This window comes from Schistocerca americana, chromosome 7, assembly GCF_021461395.2.
Source record: "Schistocerca americana isolate TAMUIC-IGC-003095 chromosome 7, iqSchAmer2.1, whole genome shotgun sequence".
In the NCBI taxonomy this organism is placed as follows: domain Eukaryota; kingdom Metazoa; phylum Arthropoda; class Insecta; order Orthoptera; family Acrididae; genus Schistocerca; species Schistocerca americana.
In genome coordinates, this window is record NC_060125.1 from 516,259,752 (window position 1) to 516,277,729 (window position 17,978).

The 17,978-nt window shown below is 40.8% G+C and overlaps 1 protein-coding gene across 2 annotated transcripts in view; it reads right to left on the minus strand.

The window, feature by feature from the left end:
• The window catches only part of LOC124622052 (lipoyl synthase, mitochondrial), a 113,500-nt gene extending 106,408 nt beyond the window's left edge, over window positions 1-7,092 (minus strand). Inside the window, exons 1-3 of one of the 2 annotated variants that reach the window (XM_047147615.1) lie at window positions 6,860-7,092; window positions 6,470-6,790; window positions 5,519-5,675 (exon numbers count right to left, since the gene is read on the minus strand). In XM_047147615.1, coding sequence (XP_047003571.1) covers window positions 5,519-5,675; window positions 6,470-6,790; window positions 6,860-6,934 — 553 coding nt within the window. In that variant the 5' untranslated portion in view covers window positions 6,935-7,092. The remainder of the gene's footprint in view (window positions 1-5,518; window positions 5,676-6,469; window positions 6,791-6,859) is intronic. The other variant, XM_047147616.1, reaches the window with a different exon arrangement.
• Window positions 7,093-17,978: the final 10,886 nt, after the last annotated feature.

A 17,978-nucleotide genomic window follows, 5' to 3' on the forward strand; every position in this document is an offset into this window, starting at 1 on the left:
TGAAAGTTTGGAGCATGCTCTTTTCAGCTGTAGCAAGAAAAAAAGGATTGAACAAGACAGTTGAGATATTGCCCCCCCCCCCCCCCCCCCCAAAAAAAAAAAACACTAAAATTTGTGCACAGAAAATTTTGACCAACTTTGCAGATGTACATCTTTTCGTCTAGGCATCCAATGTTAGTTAAATTTCATCCACATATAGATATCATAGATAGGATTAGCCCTCTAAAGCTTTGATGTGATTGGTTCACATGAAAAGTAGCAGTGGTCAGTCAAACCTTGTCTTTGAGAATAGCGTGACAAATTTTTTACCCAGTTTAGAGCCTTTTATTTGTATTTGATGATGATGAGGTCCCATACTCCAAGGAGGATAGGGGGAAAATGCAGGAGACCTGCAATGCTGACTAGGCAAGGTCCTAGCAGAGGTAGTTTGCCATTGCCTTCCTCTGACCTTAATGAGGATGGATGATGATGATGATGATGATGATGACAACACAACAACACCCAGTCATCTTGAAGCAGGGAAAATCCCTGAATGTGCTGGGAATCGAACCTAGAACACCGTGTGCAGGAAGTGAGAACACTACCACAATACCACGAGCTGTGGACTTGTCTATATGTAGGTGTGGCTAAATCCCTAATCTTTGCCATAGTGTGATTCAACATGAAAAGTAGTCTATGTATACTAGAGTAAATGACCAAATGTCTGCTAGAACTTTTAAAAAAGCCTAGCAAACTTGGCACATTTGCATTTTCGGATGCGATGTGAAGGTGAGTAGCCTCTCTTTAAAAGCCTCTAAAAGTTCAACCACTGAAGATACTGGACTGAAATTTGATATATACTCATTAAAGACCATATACAACCTTCACACCAAATTCCATTAGATTTGGAAAGGGTCGAGTGAGGGGATTTTTTAATATTGGTCCCTTTTACATGGAATGAACCCAGTGCAATCTGACAAAGAAGGTGGAAACATGACCTGGGAGGTATATAGAGGCCAATCAGTATGACAGAGAGCCCAGTGGGGTAACCTGGTCATGGGGAGGTGGGAAGGAAACAAGAGAATCAACAGGAAGTGGTCACTAACACAGAGGTCCTCATGTGGCAACCAGTGTAAGGAAGGTAGAAGGGGAGGGGAAGAGAACGAAATATCAATGGCAGAGAAAGTGCCATATGCAGCACTAAAATGAGTAGGGGAGAACCATAATTAAGAAAACACAGATCTTGATCCACAAGAAATTGGTCACTGAGGAGCCCCCGACTAGATGAAGAAGCACTCCCGCAGAAAGGGTGATGGGCATTAAAATCCCAAAGGAGGAGGAAGGGAGGGGAGAGTTGCTGAAGAGGGCAGTAAGGGTAGCTGTTGTAGGTGGCCTGTCAGCAGGGAGATAAGAGATTGCACAGTCCAATTGGTACCAAATGGCAACTGCTTCCAATGTGTAATGGAGGAGGATCCATGTACTGACAATATCCGCACAGGCCAACATGCATACGCCACTGGAAACCCTCAAAGAGCTGACCTGGTTCCGCTAACAGAAAGCACGACACCCACGAAGGGCCGATGAGTGAGCGTCAATAAAGTGAGATTTGTGGAGAACACAAATTACTGAGTAAAAGGCAATAAGGGACTGCAAATCTGGGAAGTGATAGCAGTTGCTACTACAGTTCCGTTGAATGATAGCGGAGTGGGTATCCAAATGGGCAGTGAACGAGTTGCAGCCAATCATGCCACCAGGACACCATCCTTCACCAAGGAGGATGGGGTGACATCCTTAAATAAGATGTCAGATTCTGGTTGCGAAGGAGGAGATGGCACCTTAAGGGCCATCGCAGGGGCCGTGTCTTGGGACTTGTGTTTCTTCTTCTTCTTCTTCTCCTCCTCTTTTGGAGGCTGAGGAGGGCAGGGCATGGAGAGAGAGCAAGCTTCTGCAAGATCCAGACACTTCTTCTGCCAGCGAGAGGGAGTGGGAATCGCAGGGAAGGGTGATAGGAGAGGGGGACAGGACTGGCGTAAGGAAGGCGAACGGAAGTAACATAGAAAAAGTAGAAGACATCGACAATGGATGGAGTGTATCATATTTTTGACAAGCCTCGGTATAAGACAGACGATCCAGGGACTTATATTATTGTATCTTCTTTCCTTTCTTGTAAGCTAGGAAATCTGGTGAGTGTGCAGAGTGGCAGTCATGACAATTTGCACACACAGGTGGTGGAACACAGGGGTTCCACTCATGGAGTCTGTGTCCGCAGTCACCACTCAGAGAGTCCATCGTACAGCGGGAAGACATATGCCCAAAATGCATGCACCGAAAGCACCTCATGGATGGCAGGATGCACAGCTTCACTTCACATCAGTAACACACAACCTGGACCTTCTCTGGGGCTTTATCTCCCTCAAAGCCCAGAATAAAGGTACCAGTATCGGCATGTGTCTTTACTACCCTTCTGCGCATGGTGAAAAAACTGAACGCGCGTCACTCCAGATTAGCCTGGAGTTCCTCATCAAGTTGAAGGATAAGGTCCATATGAAAAACCACTCTTTGGACCATATTCAGAGACTAGCACGGAGTAACAGATACTGGGATATCGGCAAGATGATAACGAGCATGAAGAGCCACAGACTGGATGGCATCAGAAGCTCTGATCAACAGGAAACCAGATAGCTTCTTAGTAAGAGACTCTACTTTGCCCAACTTATCCTCAATATTCTTCACAAAAAACAACGGCTCTATGGTGGTAAATGCGTCCCCACCCAACCTAGTACAGACCGGGTAGTGGGAAAAGTGTTTCACCCCAAGCCGGCAAGTCTGGCCCACATCCCAGGGTGTAGCCAGGGAAGGGAAGGCTGCAGGGTCATAAGAAGCAGCATTCAATGACCTGTTACCAATATAACAGATGGCCATTTGTGAATGGAGAGATTTTTGCGGCTTGATACACTTCATGAAAAAAGCATCTGCCCTAATACCACCCGCTCCTATCAGGGGCTCTCCCCACGGGTGCCATCGAGCCACGGCAAGAGCCATTTGGCAAGGCGGCCATTGCCGGAAGTTCCAATGCTCCAAAATGACAAGCAACCACTCCTAGGCATACAGGTGGAGGCAACAGCTCAGGTGTCAGAAGTGTAAACCCTGTGTTTTAACGGAACTCAGCCTGATGAGTTCGTAACAGCCTCACCACACAGACTGACTACAATACTGGTGACTTAGCGGGTTCGAGGGGGCTACAGTGGGGAAGGAAGGGGGGGGGGGGGGGGGGCAGAAGAATCAGAAGAAACCATGCTGCAGATGCTAGGGAAAGAGTTCATCCACAAATAGCTCACATTAAAGACAGAAAATTTAGAAGTGGAGGTCAAACACCAAGGTGGGACCAAAAATGTCAAACAGGATGAAAGAGAACAGGCAAGAACAAAAAAACTGTAAGGAATATGCGAAACCAGGTGGTTAGCCAGGTCAACATAATTAAGAACACTGAGAGGAGAGGAAGAGGTGGGAGTGGGTAAGGAGCGAGGATGGGGGAGGGAGGAGCACAGGGAAGGAAATGCAGTGCAGGAAGAAAGAATGGGCAGCAATAGCTCAAGGCCCCAAGGGTGTCACGCACGAAGTCACAAAAGAACCATGACCCAGTGGGGGAAGGGGGTAACACGTGGATGTGGGAGTGGGTCTAGAGATAGGGTTTAGCCTTCCTCCCTCCTCCTGCCCCCCCCCCCCCCCAATCACCACCTCCAACAGATTTGTTATGGAGGATACCATTCTGCTCGATGAAAGGAGGCAGAAGTCCTCAGTGTAGATGTAGAAGGATTAGTGGGCGACAATCTTTTTTTCCAGAAGCGAAATGCTTGGGAGGCCACCAGGACCTATTATTGAGGATGGAGAGTGTGTACACACTTTAGCTACATTTAGTACATTGAATGTTACGCAAGTCAATTTTTTTTTGTTATCAGTACAGGATGTATGGATCTGGATTTTTTTTTTCTGAGATTGGAAGTACATTAATCATTTGGAGATTGTGTGCTTGTGTTTTGCACTACTTCTTAAAGACCTGGCAAGTCAGTAAGTTACAGTTTATGCAAAGTGGTTTCTTTCCATACAGAGCACCCTCTCAAAATGACCAGCTACAATCTCCACAGATTGGTTGTTTATATAACGATACAACATGTGGTCAAAGTTCAAGCCTTTGAAACATCACTTACAGTTTTATGTTACATTCAGAGACCATTATTTTCATTTTATTTGGAGAAATGCATGCCTTTACAGGTCAGAATAAATGCCCCAGTGTTTATCCTATTATCCTTCAGGACTCATTGGACATGGTACATAAAATGAACTTCCTGTTTTTCTAAACTGGTTTCTATTTAATCAACTTGAAGTGCAAGGATGCAGAGAAAAATTATACCTTACATTGGGTTGAAGTTCTTACAAGGTGTGACTGTTACCTAGATAATAACAAGCAGACTTCACATGAACTGGCACTCTCTGATTTTCTTCATCTTATATAATTCAAAAAGCCACTGTCCAGACATGAGTTTCCGTAAGTAGTATGACTGTTCTCTCCCAGCCCCCCATCCCCCAACTTAAAAGTAAAATCACCTCTGAAGAATAGAAGATTTCCAAGAGCTGTTAAGTAGAACACACTTGTTACTTAGTTGTCAGTAGGTCACAGTGTAGAATAGTGGTCTTATAATTGTAAAGCCAGTGGTTTCACTCTTGCTAGTAGACTTATTTAAATCCCATATTTACTAGCAAAAAAGAATGTTCATTAAAAAATAATCACGTACTTAGAACTCTAGAAATAATTATTTTTTAATTAACAGTTTGTTGCGAAAGCTTGAATTTTGTGTGTATGTTTGTGTTTGTTTGTGTGTCTATCGACCTGCCAGCGCTTTCGTTCGGTAAGTCACCTCATCTTTGTTTTTATATATTATTTTTTAAACCTGTTTGACATTTTGCATTTCAGCATCATATTTTAATTTATTGCTAATACTGGCATTTTCATGCCAATAGTAATTAAAACCAAAAAGGAATTTTTATTAAAAATTATGATTCACTATGAGTTGATTAACATTTATATTTGTTAATATTTCTATTTATTATAAATATCAAATTTAAATAGAAGTATAAAAATTATACTACTAGCAACATTTGAACCAGCTACTTTATGATCACAAGACATGCGCTCTGCCACCTACAGTTATGTCAAAAAAGTTACAAACGTCATACTTAAGAACACTTTGAAATCTTCTGACCTTTCAAGGTGATTTTTTTTTTTTTTTTTTTTTAAGAATTATGCACTTCGGTAAGCATGAAGAAAATCAACGATGGCCAGCCCATAAGGCCCCCTTGTGAAATGTAAACATACAACTCGCACCCATGAAACAGAAATTAACTATATTAACTCTAAATTAACTTGTTAATCATTGTTAAAATCTGTCATTAAACCCATCTATGAAAAATGTAATTAGCTGAGTATGTCCACAGATAAAAAAAAAAAAACAAGAAAGATTACACTTAACAATTAACATACCATCCCTGTCAACTGAAGTTAGAACCACATAATCCAATCCCCATGATGCAATAGCTGTAGCAGTATGTAATGGTTCATTTGGATCTGGTGGTGGAGGTGTTCTTGATGTTTTCACTGAGCAAAATCTACAGCCTCGTGTGCAGGTATCACCCAACAACTGTAAACAAATGCATTTATTCTATATGAGAAATATTTACACTTCCTTAGATTTCAGTTAAAAAATTGTCAGATTATTAACTTATAGTTTCAATACAATGAGCAAATATTAATTATCAAGCTGGTGTCCTCCATAAATAAATATTAATTGATAGAAACCACAGACAATACAAAACACACACACACACACACACACACACACACATATATGCTACTGTTTTTTGGTCATACCAAAGTATGTTCAATAAACCATGGCAAAAAGTACATTCTCAAGAACTGTAAACATTGAAGTTGGTAGTTTTCTGTCTTGGGCAGTGTTGTTACAGTGTTCCTCGGTGTTGTAAAAAAGCGAAGTGACCAAGTATTATAATTTTATATGCAAGAAAGCATAAGTAGTATTTAAAGAGTACAAGAAATACTGGCAAACTATGTGCGATGTGAACAGCAAAATTAGCATGAATAGTTAAGCCAGTAATAGTACTGCCCATGAAATGCAAGGGTCTACAATGGAATGTCAGCAGGTGTAAATCTCAAACTGGTATTCAATCCGCAGCAAAGTGAAAGGTTCATTCTTTACCACCAAACTTTATTTCTGCAAACCTACTTGCATCTCTCTGAAAGAGTAATTTAACACCCCTTCAATTTGGAGCTCGAGTTTTCTACAGAAACATTACGTGTTTTAGTTAAAAGGTTGTATCACAAGGAAGAATGGGGTAGACGAATTGATAAAAACAAGCATCAACCATGGCTTTGGGGGCACAGCATCATTTTAAATCAAATATACAGTAAAATTACCATTATTGTCGCTGTAGCGGTTCCATGTGTACCACCGCCCCAGCATTCCCCTATGTTGGGACATCTTGCTTCTTCACATACTGTATGTAAATTCAATTGACGTAATTGGTCTTTTATCTTACTAAAATTTTTGCCGGTTGGAATGTTAGTTTTCAACCATGGTGGCAATCTTAATCGTTCAGATTCACCTTTCTCGCGTTTCAATTTTCCATCGTAATTGCTCCAGTCCCTCTCAGGTTCTTGCAAAAATTCTTCTAACCCAGGGCCACTGGCAAGTTTTTTCTTAATTTTTTCCGGCAACGTATACTTCGTCCGATGACCCTACAAATTAAAGTCATCCAGTCACAACCGTAAACACGTCACAATGGTACATACAAACAGAGTAAATACCAGCAGTACTTCGAACGAAGAACGACTCCCAAATAGGCAGTACTTCCTTGACAGAAGGAGCCGATTCAATCTCATTGCTTCTCAAATTACATTAAACGATGTGACACTTTTCAGTACGCAATAACAGATCCGTTTGCAACATACAGTAATTTGTATAGCTCTACACTGCACTAGCAGACATCACGCTCAACTAGTCAACTGAACTACGTAATTCCCTCACGACACTTCAAAGATAGTCATTCCACATCTACGACAATAAAGCCGCCTTCCCACAGGCATCGAACACTTGCAGGTAGGACAGACTCGTTCTAGCCCCTGACGTGCAACTACGCCTTCAGACGCATGAAGTGAGCCGAGTTTAGGCGAGAAATCCGAATTTCACTGATTTTTGTGTGGTGCGCCACATGAAGTCAACTTGATCCTTACAACCGACAGGTATACTGTATTACCGGTGAAAGAATTTATTAGTACACTGAAATTAAACGCATTTACAAAGAAAACGATTTTCACTCTAGATGTTATATCACGTTCTTGTTCTTTGTTTGTGACAGGTTTATTTATTTATTTATTTTATTGCGAGTTCTGTTGATCCTGATAGCAATGGAGTTGCAAGTATATGGGACGAGTCAGTATTTTTACAATGTTAACAATACAGCAGCACACAATATGGTTAATTCATGACAAGACTCATGGTAACAACATGGAACACTAACAGATATTAAAGCATATTACATACATTACAATTAATACTTAAGTGTACACATTCAAATTAACAATATCAAAGGAACTCTTCAAGCTTTCCCGGCGAAAGTGTTGTAAATAGTCTTCACGGGGCAGGCGAGGGAGAGCCGCACTGCGATTTTCGGCAGAGGAAGTTTGAATATGGCAAATCATTCCGCATGCACGATTTCCGCGGCTGCGCATTCTTCGCGCGCGTGTTCTAGAAACTGGGCATCGATGTGCAGATACTGTCAGTCGTACCTAGCCACCAGCAAAGTTGAACCACCTGAAGATTTCAGACAGTTTCTCCGAGGAAATATTGTGGAATTTGCACAACGTGATCCGGCGGCAAACCCGTGAAGACTGTTTACAATATCAAAGTATATTGAGCAACAATACAAAACTACAGCAACAAATAGTTTACATTTATGCTCACACTGAATGGCTCACTCAGTTGTATAATAAAAACTTGTCCCTATGCACTAAAAAATTCACTAATTGAATAGAATGACTTTTGTATCAGGTATTCCTTCAGTTTCATTTTGAACTTTGGTGTTTCAGAAGCAAGACTTTTGATGACGTGGGGAAGAGCATTGTAAATTTGGATGCCTGTATAATTTACTCGTTTCTGTACAAGGGTATAGTTCGACTGGTTACTATAGAAGTACTCATTTGACCTTGTGTTGTGACTATGATATTCACTACTGGTGTTGAAGAAAGAGTCGTTTTTATTAATGAAACATACAATGGAGTATATGTTGAGATATCATTGTAAATACCTGTAGTTTCCTAAACAGATTCCTTCATGAGCGCCTTTGTTGCACACCACTCATGATGCATACAGCTCTCTTCTGAGCAATAAAAACTTTTTTTGCCAAGGACTGCTTGCCCGAAAAGATGATTCTGTAAGACAAAAGTGCATGGAAGTTGCCGAAATAAGCAGCTCTTATGGCATCCTTATGTGTGGTTAATGCAATTATACGTAAGGCAAATGTTGCAGAGTGTAGCCTTATTTTTAGATCTAGAATATGCTTGGACCAATTCAGTTTGCGATCTATGTACACACTCAGGAATTTAGCTGAGTCAGCTTGCTTTATTTGTTGTCCATTACATTCTATATTTATATTCCCCAATTCTTTATGTACCATATGAAACTGTGCATAATTAGTTTTTCTGATATTCAGAGAGGGACCATTACAATTAAACCATTTCAGAATGTCATCAAATGCGTTGTTCACAGATGTTTCCCGGTTGTTCCCTATTGCTTTATCAACTTGGATAAACTGGGATCCCATTACTGTCAATAACTATTACCCTTTGTTTCCTATCTGAAAAGTAGGGTTTAATTCATGTCCCCATTATTCCACTCAACCCCCCACATAGGATTCCAATTATTAAGAGATTCGAGAATTTGATCGGTGAAACAGAAAATAGCAAAATAGGCCTTGCCAAATACCAAACAGACATTGAGAATGGTGTGGCTGTTCAGGTGATTAACAGTTCTCCTGAATACCAGTTTTTCAAGGACCATTGAAAAACTTGTTAGCAGGGATATTGGGCGATGGATTGTTACATCAGTTTTTTCACTTTTCTTGAAGAGTGGTTTCACACAGGCACATTTAACCTAAGTGGAACAATACCTTGTTTCAGAGATTCATTAAAAATGTGACAAGACTGCATTTATATAGCCATGGCAGTGCTTAAGTATCTCAGTTGAAATATTATCAACCGCACAAGAGTTTTTTGACTTCATCTCTCTCATTGTCTTATTGATCTCACTAATTGTTAGGGGGGTTATCTGCATCTGGCAAACTCTGGCATTGTTAGCTTTATGCAGAAGACCTGTTGCATCACACACTGAGCCTTCGCAGCCAATTTTTTCAGCAGCTGTTAAAAAATGTTTATTGAAGATATTAGCAACTTCCTCAGTATTTTTTACGATATTTCCATCCTGAATTAATTATGTTTCAGTCGTGTACTCTACTTTTTTACCACTCCCCCTTTTTATAGCTTGACAGATGGTTCTTGATTTGTTATTTGAGTTATCAATTTCAGATGCTATGTTCATAGTTTTGGATTTTTTATTACCCTTTTTAAAATATTATAGTGCAATCTATAGTCCTGCTTGTTGATGGAATCATTAAAGAGCCTTAGGGATTCATTTTTTTTTTTTTTTTTTTTTTTTTTTTTTTTTTTTTTTTTTTTTTTGTTCCACGGGAAATTCTGATCCCTTTAATAATCTAGGGTTTCCATTTAGTGGCCTGGGGGTTGTTTCTCAAGATTATTTTTGGGAATATAGCTTCAAACAATGACACAAACTCATTAGAGAACAGATTAAATTTTTCAGTAATTAAAACTTCCAGGCTAAGAGGCCGTAGTCCAATAGTAGAAATACTTCTCCCTGAAGTTTCGTTGTCAGCTGTGGGCAACATCATCTGAGGTGAGTCTACGACTGGCTGCTATGCCGTGGAGGTCCTGTTTATATAGAGCGCATAGAGGGCGCCACCACTCGTCACGTGTTGTCAACAGTAAAACTATCTCTGGCTGGCGTCATTACTCTCGATCGAAGGTAATCGATTGTCACATCTTTGGTACAAAGTCGATCGCCATACCTTATCTAACTCCAAGCCTTCTTCTTTCCTGTTAAAATTATTGTGGTGTTTAAAAATCTCTACAGCCTCTCTATACATACGTGCATAATAATACGATGTCTTAGCTAGCACGCTCGTCTCACTAAATTTTATTTCATGGTCACCCGTTTCAAAAACATGTTCCGCTACAGCCAATTTGTCCATGTGTCCCAGTCGACAGTTCCTTTTGTCTTCAGTTGTGCGAGTATTGATACTTCTTTTTGTGGTTCCAATGTAAACCTTCGCACAACTACACGGAATTTTATACACACCAGGAGTAGCTAAAGGGTGTCGTGCATCTTTCGCCGATCTTAAGCATTCACTAATCTTCTTGGTGGGTCTGAAGATTGTTTCAACTCTGAACTCGGTCAGCACTTTCCCGATACGGTCCGTAATATTGTGGATGAATGGAAGAAAAACTTTCCCCACCGATGGTTGTTGTTGTTGCATGTTTTCGGACATTTTTATTCTGGGATGGAGTGCTCGATCTATCTCCTTGCCAGCGTACCCATTTTTCTGGAAACCGGTTCGCAAGTGGCTTAGTTCCTCTTGCAAATAAGCTGGCTCACAGATTTTATTAGCCCTGTCCACCAATGTCTTGATAGTACCTCTCTTCTGCCTGGGATGATGGTTCGAATCCTTATGAAGATAACGATCGGTATGCGTATCTTTTCTGTAGACTTTGTTACCTAGAGTCCCATCTGCTCGTTTAATTATTGAGACGTCCAAAAAATTAATCTGTCCATTACTCTCTGTCTCCATAAGATGTCTAAGACATCGCATTATTATGCACGTATGTATAGAGAAGCTGTAGAGATTTTTAAGCACCACAATAATTTTAACAGGAAAGAAGAAGGCTTGAAGTTAGGTAAGATATAGCGATCGACTTTGTACCAAAGATGTGACAATCGATTACCTTCGATCGAGAGTAATGACGCCAGCCAGAGATAGTTTTATTGTTGACAACACGTGACGAGTGGTGGTGCCCTCTATGCGCTCTATATAAACAGGACCTCCACAGCCTACAAAATGGCATGAGCCAAAACATACAGAAAATCCAAGTAGGCAGGTTTCCCCACTGAAACTAATAAACAGAGTCCCAACAGCATCAAACAACCCCAGGCTGAGAAGGACCCGAGTCCTCAGCAGCCGCCACTACCCGAAAGGGTATGGCAATCCTTAAAAAAAAAAAAAAAAAAAAAAAAAAAAAATCGTAGACTCACCTCAGATGATGTTGCCCGCAGCTGGCAACGAAACGTCAGGGAGAAGTATTTCTACTATTGGACCATGGCCTCTTAGCCTGGAAGTTTTAATTACTGAAGACGCCGGCTGTGAAAACCTACACGCTATGATCAGATTAAATTTTTCGTTAATATTCCTCTCTATAAATACAAGGGTCCAGTCGTTCTGCTGTAAGGGTAAGGGAAGGATGAAGAGTTCTATGATAGCATCATTGGCTGGCCTGACTGTTTTAAAGGATTGTTTCAGTTTTATCACACAGTTTGATATTATTTACTGTAAGCAGCTGACCATTGTGATCTGCCAGACCATTGAGAATTTGACTTACAATAATAATGTCGCTTCTGTATCTGTCCAGGAATAAATTGTTAATTAGGCTCTTACTAGTACTAGTTACTCGAGTGGGAAAGTTAACTTCTGATTCCATCAGATTCTCTAGTTCTCTTCTGCTGTTATTAGTAGTTATGAACTTAATGTTAAAATCATCCGTGATAATTAAATCATTGTGTTTTGAATATATTTGGTTCAAAAGTTGTTATTATGGTTTAGAAATATATATTTTCCCCTTCAGGAGCCTTATAAACTGCAAAAATTATAACTGACTTATTATTTGTAGTAATTTCTGTTCCACAGGCTTCAAAATGAGAATCTACACTGTAAGTACTTATGTCTAGGGATTTATGTTTTACATTGGTTTTAATGTAGATTGCAGTCTTTCCTTTCTCCTTTATAGTTCTGCAATAGCTGGCTGATAATGAGTATCCATCAATTTCAGGCATTCCAGTTCCACTTGTCACATGGTGTTCTGTAAGACATATTACTTTTGCTTGGTTTACAGATTCAGCGTCAGTAATGTCAAGATTTAGAAGCTCCAGTTTGCTTCTGAGACCATTGATATTTTGGTGTAACACACAAAATTTACTGCTACTGGTAATTTTTGGTTCGTTGCTACATTTCTATAGCTTAGCATTCCCCATAATCTTTTACTGTTTGGCAAATTATTACACCTTGGATTATCACCAGGAGCTGATTCCAAAATTAAGCTACATGAAGTCCTTTTTCCTTCATATCTCTGACACTCAAGTAGCTTATTATCATTTTACCATATTAATTATGAGAGCAGCAGAAAAAACAACTTTTAACAAACAGAAAAAGCACAACACTGTGCTACAGAGAGCTGAGCATAAATTAAAGTTCTTCATAAGTAATAGCTTGTTCCTCTTGCATAAGACTTCTCACCATATAACACACTTCAGCTTCTCTTTCCTCCTATTCAATTTTCATATTTTTTTTCTCTTGCGCCTAGTCACTGTGTTACTGTATGCCATCAACAATACAGTATGTTTTGTGGTTCTTCTATCTTTGAAAGACAAGCATTGTAAAATGATTCATTTAAATCTGACACACACATCCGAAGCTATATTTTCCTACTTTGGTCCTTGATTCATCAAAAAACAGGTATACGGCACGTCTTGATCTCATTTGTTCGAAGTATAAATGAAAACTTTATCTCATGTCGTCAAGCACAAGGATCGAAATTAATTCAAAACCTTAATCATTGGTTCCATCGATATAAATAATGTTGCTGTGACACCTTTTTAAGCGTTTCATTATGAGCTTATCCATAATAGTAATAATAACACTAACAATAATAATAGCAAAGTCTTCTCTTCTCAGGAGTGATTGCCTTCGTCTGCTTACATCTTGTGGCTTGTAGAACAACACACAGCAGTTAGCACAGTCTAATATATACAGTCGTGGCACCCACTGCTGTGAAAACTGTTACCATCTGACAATTGATGTGATGCTAGCGCCCCACGTGGCGAGAAAACAGCCATAAAATTAAAGTTTGTTTTTAATCATTTTCCTTGTTAATTAGTGAAATAGTTATTAAATTTTTGCGTTCCAAGTGTTACTAAATATTGAAGAGACATAAATGATCATGAAATATATGTAGAAACAGCCAAATCTCCCTCATTCAGTGGTGTAAGCTACAACTTATTGATGAAGAAATACTTTCGAATATGTGTATATTGCAGCTTAAAACCAGAAAACCAGAGAATATAAACACATATTTCATGCATGAGAAGAATGTATTTCATTTGTTACCTGTTCTTATTATGACAGGCACTTTCCTCTGACACATAACAACTTTTTAGGGAGCCTAATGTTAAACACAGTCTTACACTTTACTCGACTTTCTAATACATAAATATTTTAGTAAATGTAATTACTTTTGTTTCAAAACTGAATGTGTTGAAGGTTCTTATCGTTTGTGGCCCAAATGCAGCAAAAATTGTGGAACTGGTTTCTCCTGTGTTGGGAAGCAGTTTTATTGTTTCTATTCTTTTATTATCACGTCTCGGTGTTTTTTTCTTCGGCTGGAGTTGTGGTAGCTTATCTTTAAAGTTAAATAATGTAGGTATTGCATTCCATACACGCTATCTATCTTCCACACTCACTGATTTGGCTGGAAGTGTGGCGAAGAAAACTTAACGTTTTTGAGTAGATATATGATGCCTTTCTGTGAAAGGTCAGGTCCTCTGATGTTTATTAGCAGTTTTTCCCTTAAAGAACACGACGTTCTCGAGCAAATATTTGTAGGCTACAAGAAAATCGTAAATGAACTATTCTGTAATGTAGCAGTTCATAGCTCCTAGAGTCGTTAGGAAACATAAAAAAAGACAAATGAGGTGTCTTCTTCTTGTTGTTGCTGCAATTTATTGAGCTACAATGCTCCTGTTTGTAAAAATCATTCTTCGCACCAACACAACAATTACAATTAGCTTTCGCTTTCACAAGATATCGTCTGACTCAACAGTACACCTTCCTGGCCGCTTGGGGCGTTGCAGTCACAGTGGGTACAAAAACGAGACAGAGTGTTGCGACTGTTGTGTTAGACTGTGGTAGTTAGCGCTAGTGTTGATCTCATTAACCCACACTTATGCATTTGTACCTATGTTTTTATGTGATATTCAAGTGAATCTTACTGGACCTCCTACATCACAATACTGCTTGAACGTAAATTATGGTATTTCTCGATGTTATATAAACCTTTTTTGTTACCAAATGTATTCGCTTTAACTTGGGAGCAGATAGAGGTCCTCTTATTTTGTTGTATATTGCATAGAACTGAATTCTGTTCACAATATCATAAGCTACAATTTTTCTGTTTCTGTCAAGCCTAAATTAATTTTAATATTCTGATGACCCACATAAGTAGTCAAGTATTTGATTTTGCAGCTACCATCTCCAGTCTTGATCACTTCAGTGCCAGGAAAGCAGACATTTTGAACTTCGTTACTTGTCATATGACATTAATCTGAAGTATAATAAGATCCACACGTTTTATTTGCAAACTAATACCATGTTCTAATCTATGTGTGTTTCTTTCAAGGCACATAAAATTACAATCCTGGTTAAAATGTTTACCACATAAGCTAATGAAATATTTATAAAATATTTGTACCCTTCATTTTGGAGCAATACGCTCAACTTTTTTCATTGTGCCAGTAATACATTTTTCTTCGAACTCTTGTTATAATCTGAGCCTTTTCCGCACTCTGAACATCGGATATCAAGCCACTTATCAAACCACTTAAGCCAGTCTGCTGTTTTGCAGAAGTTTCAGCTCTTCCCATAAGATATAAAACTTGTGGATCTGTAGTTGCACATCAGGAGCTAGACACAAGTCAGGGTGTTACAGAGAGTGTGGCGGGATGGGCGCCCTATCGAGGGCAGAGGCACAGATAAAATAGCAACAAGAAAGAATGTGTGATAGTGTAACATCTCTGATTTTGTAAATGTGGATCGCTGCCCCGCGAGGTTGGGGAGTTAATGTGCTCTGCACGCTCCTAACCCTTACCCCCGTTATGTGTATGTTCAGACTAATAAATGCTGTGGAAATCGTACCACTACATTGTGTCACTATTCCACTGTCACACCGCAGGTACCCCACTTCCCACAGTGGTAGCCCCGAATTCTCGCGTCGCGGAGCGATTTTGCTGTTAAGTCGAAAATCTCCCGCGCTGGTTACACAAACGAGAATGCTGCCGGACAGACGGTACAACCTCACCGTTTCTGCGGCAATGTCGACAAAATCTCTCAACAAGCGGTCGTGAATTCCATAAACATCCTGTATGAAAAACCGATAATTACCAGCCAAGGGCCGGCCGCTGTGGCTGAGCGGTTCTAGGCGCTTCAGTACGGCACCGCGCTGCTGCTACGGTCGCAGGTTCGAATCCTGCCTCGGGCATGGATGTGTGTGATGTCCTTAGGTTCGTTAGGTTAAAGTAGTTCTAAGTCTAGAGAACTGATGACCTCACATGTTAAGTCCCATAGTGTTTAGAGCCATTTGAACCAGCCAAGGCTTGGCCAAACTACAGTGCCGAACGATATAGCGACAGTACCTTCATTGTACGCCACATCTTCGGAACAAACTCCCATCGCCGCCGATGCCAAGCAGCGTATTGTGCCACGACGAGTGTCGAATTTACCGAGTGACTTCACGATAAACATTCCAGATTTGACACCAAGTAAATCTATTCCTGGCATTCCAGACAAAAGTGCAGCAGAGATTCACAATAAACAATGGTCGCCCAACTCTATAACAAATGTTGATCTAAGTGCCTTCGACTTATGCACAGGACAAAACATGTGTGTTATGACACTCGCATTACGACCTGAACCATATGGACGCCTCACACAGTGCCGTTATGGTTGAACAACAATGGCCCACGCCACACCACTCTGTCGTTTTGTTGCGTCAACAGTTTGCAACGGATCAAGGTTTACGTCACCTTTCAGTGATGCATTCCGTTTTCCAAATCCTCTTCTGATTGTTGCGACTAAATGCGAGTTCTGCAAACTATGACATCACTCATATCCCAACTGTGCTGGGCATCATAATAGACTCGCTTCCATTCCAGCACCATGCTTCGCATTTGCATCACCTGCACCCAACACCAAAACCAACATGGGCTATAAGAACGCGTTTTTCACGACCTCATCTAGGCAAGGTCAGATACCGCTGCCTCCCAGTTTGAGAGAAGTCACACCCATGTCAGCCACGTTGTGATGACTGCACATCTGCATGAACTCTATGAGACACACACAGTACTGCTGGATAATAAATGGACTATGCCTTCCTTCTTTATGGTGCTGGGACCTCATGGGCACTCTCAGATGCATTTTCTGCTGTCTCAGACATCTTACCCTGGAAAGGTCATACCTACTGCACACCTGTCTTCCAAACAGCCACCCGAGTTCTACCCATATCGCTGCATGAGGCCGACGCCACCCACACCAAGACTTGACCTGCTTCATTACATACCCCCTACGTCGAGCTGCATTTTCTGCCCATCTCATGCACCAATGCTCCCACGCCTCCCTCTGTACCACGCCCACCTTGCGATGGTGTCTTACAACCAAATCTACTATTCAAAACTACTGTTGTTCCATGCTGATTTTCCTGCGATGTAATTTGCCCTCCGCGAACCATCTTGGAGACAGTGTGGATCTTATTAGCGACTTGCTTTTGAACATTAAGGCTTCTCAGAAATACGAAACTGCCAAGAACTACTGATACAACGACTAACATGTACGCCTTAGCAGCAGCTACATCTCGTCATCAACAAGACTACTTTGGGCAACAGCAAGCTGCCTTCTCTCTGGTGCTGCCTGAGAACTCTAATTGACCTAACGCTCCTGTCTGAGCACATGCTATTGACGCTTTAACTCCTAAAGCTGACAGAAAATATTTAAACAGCGATGTTAGCGCATCATGAGGCATCGCCAGAGATTAAACTTCGACACGCTGATAGAATACAGACACTATAACAACACTGATTTCTAATCAACAACCAATAGCGCCACAATACATTCGACGCCAGTACGCATGCACCAAAACCGATTTTACACGGTCCTGGCCGAGCTGTCCCGACGTTCCACACAACTGCAGACCGCCCGACGATGGCTGGATCGACCCGACCCAGGCCGTGTGCCCCACTTCTACCATCTTAAACCCAATTGTGTACAAACAAAAGCCATACCAACCAAATGCATCTTCTGTTTCCACAACAGACACACGACAATATTACTGCTGGTTTCACACTAGATTTGGGCAGGACGCACAGTGCTGCAGACAATTCTGCAACTACCCATACTAGTACAGCAACCTGATGGAGACACGCCTCTCCACATCATAACAAAACAGCACCTACGCAGGGTTTCAATGGTCAGATAGTCACTACCTATTTGTCCATGACAGGCGCCTGCACACATACTTCCTCATTGATACTGTGGCTGATATGAGCACAGAACCGCCTGCTACCCTGTCGCCGTCACAACTGCAACTCCATGCAGCCAGTGACACTGTAATCACAGTTGCTGTGACTGCATACACCACTCTCGACCCTGTCATAGGTTCGCAAATATTTGGACATTCCTAGTAAGAGAGACAGCTGAACCAGTCCTGGAAGCTGACTTTCTCCGACACTAGCAACTACCGCCAGATTTAAACCGCGCCCTCC